General features: G+C 67.3%; 1 protein-coding gene across 2 annotated transcripts; it reads left to right on the plus strand.

Moving 5' to 3' along the window:
• Window positions 115-4,738, plus strand: GRK2 (G protein-coupled receptor kinase 2; the record flags this gene model as incomplete). Of its 2 annotated transcripts, none has more annotated exon segments than XM_021401093.1 (20): window positions 115-302; window positions 476-552; window positions 838-911; window positions 1,121-1,222; window positions 1,321-1,395; window positions 1,580-1,641; window positions 1,856-1,907; window positions 2,067-2,158; window positions 2,391-2,490; window positions 2,576-2,654; window positions 2,752-2,882; window positions 3,131-3,225; window positions 3,299-3,406; window positions 3,481-3,547; window positions 3,635-3,735; window positions 3,821-3,887; window positions 3,960-4,055; window positions 4,130-4,292; window positions 4,406-4,542; window positions 4,625-4,738. In XM_021401093.1, coding segments are annotated over 20 exon segments (1,905 nt in total), but the record flags the coding sequence as incomplete, so codon positions are not given.

The following is a 4,780-nucleotide window of genomic DNA, read 5'->3' on the forward strand; positions in this document are numbered from 1 at the left end:
AAAAACAAAAAAAAAAAGAGCGCAGCCTCTGATCTCTGCCCTATGGCTGGGGGCGGGCCCGGGGCCTGCATCCCCTCCCCTCCCGTCCCGCGCGCCTCGGGCCTGGCCCAAGGCACTTCCGGCTGCGGCTGCTTCCGCTTCCGGGTTGCTGCTGGGGTCGGGCCGGTGCCGGCCTCGGCCCCGCGCAAGATGGCGGACCTAGAGGCTGTGCTGGCCGACGTGAGCTACCTGATGGCCATGGAGAAGAGCCGGGCCGCGCCCGCCGCCCGCGCCAGCAAACGGATCCTGCTGCCCGAGCCCAGGTGAGTGGCGTCGGGCCGGGAGCGCCGGGCCGGGCCCTGCTGCCCCTGCTGCGCTCGGCCCCGCCGTGCCTCTCTCTCGGACCCTGCGGACCCCCCGTCCCCGGATACCGTGGGGGTGCGTAGGGACACGGAGGGGGACTATGGGCCCACGCTGACCCCCGGCTGCCCCCCAGCATCCGTAGCGTCATGCAGAAGTATCTGGAGGACCGGGGCGAGGTGACGTTTGACAAGATCTTTGCGCAGAAGATCGGTGAGCGGGGGCTGTGGGGTGGCCGTGGGGCCGCAGAGGCGCTGGGTGGTGTCCTCCCCTTGTCTTCCCCGCCCTGTCACTTCCCCTAGCACTAACTGTCCCGGGCAGGAAGCGCCTCTTGCTTCCTCCCCGTGGCTCTGGTGGTTTCCGGCACCTCCGCCCCATGGCAGCCCCATAGCCCTCCTCAGCTTGCCGCGCCCTCGCCGTGTGGCACCGCATCCCTCGGCCTGGGTGCCGCACCGTGGCCCGGGCACCGCTCGCAGCGCTGCGCTGCCTCTACCCCAGGGTACCTGCTGTTCCGGGACTTCGCCCTCAACCAGGCGGAGGAGGCCAAGCCCCTGATGGAGTTCTACGAAGAGGTGCGACGGGAGACCCTTGGGCAGGAGTGGGCCGGGGTGCCCCTTGGTGCGCCCGAGGGAGAGGGTGCCCCAGATGCCCGGAGGCGATGCCCTCGGTGCTTAGGGTCCTCGTATCCACAGGTGCCCGTGGGACGTGGCTCCCCGCCGTGCACTGTGTGTGCCCCGTGTGGGGCCGTGCCCCTTCATCACGCAATCTATGCGCTTGGCAGATCAAGAAGTACGAGAAGCTGGACTCGGAGGAGGAGCGAGCCACCCGGAGCCGCCACATCTTCGACCATTACATCATGAAGGAGCTGCTGGCCTGCTCCCACGTGAGTGCCGTGCCTCATCGTGCCACGCCACAGGGGATTCCACCACCGTGTCCCCATCCCACCTCCTCACAGTGATGTGGTGCTGTCCTGCCCCGCAGCCATTCTCCAAGAGTGCCACGGAGCACGTGCAGAGCCGCCTGAGCAAGAAGCAGGTGCCCCCAGACCTCTTCCAGGTAAGCGTTGTCCGTGACGTGGAGGGGATGGTGGCGCTGGGGTCCCTAGAGACGTAGCTGCCCTCGGGTGGCGGTAGGTGATGCTGGGGATGTGAGAAATCCCACGTAATGGTGGCACCCGCAGAGAATGGGGCAGACCCGGGTGGCACTGGAGGTGTAACGCTGACCCTCGTGTTACCCCTAGCCCTACATCGAGGAGATCTGCCAGAACCTGCGTGGGGGCATCTTCCAGAAATTCATTGAGAGGTGAGGCGGGAGCACAGCCCGAGGTGACCTGTCTCTCAGGGTGCTGCAGGACTCCTGCTGAGAAGCTCTGCGCCAGAGACTTGGGCCGGTGTCGTGCCCAGCTCTGGCCTGGGGTCCCTGTTCCTGTCCACATCCGGGTCCCCCCTGCCCCGCCACGCATCTTAGAGGTCTCCCCGGGGTCCCTCACTCCCACCCTCTCTGCGCTTCCTTGCAGCGACAAGTTCACGCGGTTCTGCCAGTGGAAGAACGTGGAACTGAACATCCATGTGAGCAGGGGACCTTGTTCCTTGGGATACTACCAGGGAGGGAATATGGGTTTTGCTCCCCAGGGAGCTCCGGGAGACCGAGGCAGGGCATGGGACCCGCCCCAGGACACACAGGGGGTGGCTGCCATGGGGTGATGCCCTCTTTCTGATCCGCTTCAGCTCACCATGAATGACTTCAGCGTTCATCGCATCATCGGCCGCGGTGGCTTTGGAGAGGTCTACGGCTGCCGGAAAGCGGACACGGGCAAAATGTAATGGGGCCGGGGAGGTCTGCTTGCTAGATTGTGCTTCTGTGGGCGTGGGGATGAGCGGCGTTGCCGTGATGGCAGACGTTAGGGGATGCCAAAGCATCACTGTGGTTACAGCTTCCCAGGGGATATGTCATGGTGGTTGTGGGTAGGGGCTGCCTGGCCACAGGCACCGCAGGGTGGGCACGGTGGGCATGGGTAGCAGCAGGACCCCACAGGGTCTCTCTGCCCCCAGGTATGCCATGAAGTGTTTGGACAAGAAGCGCATCAAGATGAAGCAGGGTGAGACGCTGGCCCTCAACGAGCGCATCATGTTGTCCCTTGTCAGCACTGGGGTGAGGGGACACGGGCACGGGGCGGGGGGTGACGCGGGGTGCTGAGGGCACCGCCGGCTCAGCGTGACACCGTCTCCCTGGCCAGGACTGCCCGTTCATCGTGTGCATGTCGTACGCCTTCCACACGCCTGACAAGCTCAGCTTCATCCTTGACCTAATGAACGGTGAGAGCCCCCTAGCCGCACCCCGTTCCCAGCACTGCAGCCCGCAGGGGCCCCACCATGGCATCCCTGGGGTGACTGCCGGTGCCTGTTGCTGCAGGGGGGGACCTGCACTATCACCTGTCCCAGCACGGCGTCTTCTCGGAGGCGGAGATGCGCTTCTACGCAGCAGAGATCATCCTGGGCCTGGAGCACATGCACAGCCGCTTCGTGGTGTACCGTGACCTCAAGGTGACTGTCCCCATGAGCATCCACCCTCCCACCCTACGGACATCTGGAGGCCCCACGGCCCCCCAGCTCCTGTGGGCACCCCACACCCAGCGGGAGCCCCTCAGGGACCGGGGGCACCTCTGGGACCCCGCAGGCAGCGCTGCGCCCCGTATCGCACCCATCCCATCGTGCACGGGCACCCCCAGCCCAGCTGCCAGCTATGCCCATGGGCCGGGCTGGGGCTCAGGGGCGGCTCCGTGTCCCGGCAGCCAGCAAACATCCTCCTGGATGAGTTCGGACACGTCCGCATCTCAGACCTGGGCCTGGCCTGTGACTTCTCCAAGAAGAAACCCCACGCCAGCGTGTGAGTGTGCCTCCCCCCCTGGCGCCCCCTGAGACCCCTGGGCACGACCCTGACCGCGCTGTGTGCCCCCCAGGGGCACCCACGGCTACATGGCCCCGGAGGTGCTGCAAAAGGGGGTAGCCTACGACAGCAGCGCCGACTGGTTTTCGCTGGGCTGCATGCTCTTCAAGCTGCTCCGCGGGTGAGTGCGGGCACAGAGGGCGCCGGGGGCCGGGCGCCGGGGACACGGCTGAGCCCCGCTCCCCGTGGCCGTAGGCACAGCCCTTTCCGGCAGCACAAGACGAAGGACAAGCACGAGATCGATCGCATGACCCTCACCATGGTGAGCCGGGGGGGGGGGTCCTCGGGACGCCGCGCCACGGCACTGGCGTGCCTGCGCGGCCGCCGGCAACCGAACCCTTGCCTGCAGGCTGTCGAGCTGCCCGACTCCTTCTCCCCTGAGTTGCGCTCGCTGCTCGAGGGGCTGCTTCAGCGTGACGTCAACCAGCGGCTGGGCTGCATGGGGCGGGGGTGAGTGCCAGCGGCGGCGGGGAAGGGGCCGAGGGCGGCACCGCCGTGGGCAACGCCGCCGCATTCACCCCGCCTTGCCCCACAGCGCTCAGGAGGTGAAGGAGGAGCCCTTCTTCAAAGGCCTGGACTGGCAGATGGTGTTCCTGCAGAAGGTGGGAGGCGCGCAGGGCACGGCCGTGGGGCGCGGGGCGGGCACCCCCTGACTTCCTCCCTCCTGCCCTCAGTACCCCCCGCCTCTCATCCCGCCCCGAGGCGAGGTGAACGCGGCCGACGCCTTTGACATCGGCTCCTTCGACGAGGAGGACACGAAGGGCATCAAGGTAGCGGGCCGGGGGCCGGCACGGGGCCGAGGGGGCCGACACGGGGCAGACCCTGACGCCCACCTCCCCGCCAGCTGCTGGAAAGCGACCAGGAGCTGTACCGCAACTTCCCGCTCACCATCTCGGAGCGGTGGCAGCAGGAGGTGACCGAGACCGTCTTCGACACCGTCAACGCGGACACGGACAAGCAGGAGGCTCGCAAGAAAGCCAAGAACAAGCAGCTGGGCCACGAGGAGGGTGAGTGGGGCCGGGTGGCCCCTGCGCTGTCCCCGGCGTCTCCGCTGGCGCCGCGCGGTGCCGGCTGCGCCCGGCACTGAGCCTATCTCCCGCCTTGCTGCCTGCGGCCGCAGACTACGCCATGGGCAAGGACTGCATCGTGCACGGGTACATGTCCAAGCTGGGCAACCCCTTTCTGACACAGTGGCAGCGCCGCTACTTCTACCTCTTCCCCAACCGGCTGGAGTGGCGTGGGGAGGGCGAGTCGCCGGTAAGGCGGGCAAAGAAAGGGGGGGGGGGGGGGACACACGTGGGGTTCAGCCGTTGGGGTTGGGCTGAGCCTGTCCCCCCAGCAGTCCCTGCTCACCATGGAGGAGATTGACTCCGTGGAGGAGACTCAGGTGAAGGAGCGCAAGTGCATCCTGCTCCGCATCCGTGGCGGCAAGCAGTTCGTGCTGCAGTGCGATGTGAGTGTGCGCTGCGGGCCCTCCTCGAGGCGGGGGCGGGGG

The sequence above is a fragment of the Numida meleagris genome, chromosome 6 (genome assembly GCF_002078875.1).
Source record: "Numida meleagris isolate 19003 breed g44 Domestic line chromosome 6, NumMel1.0, whole genome shotgun sequence".
NCBI lineage: Eukaryota > Metazoa > Chordata > Aves > Galliformes > Numididae > Numida > Numida meleagris.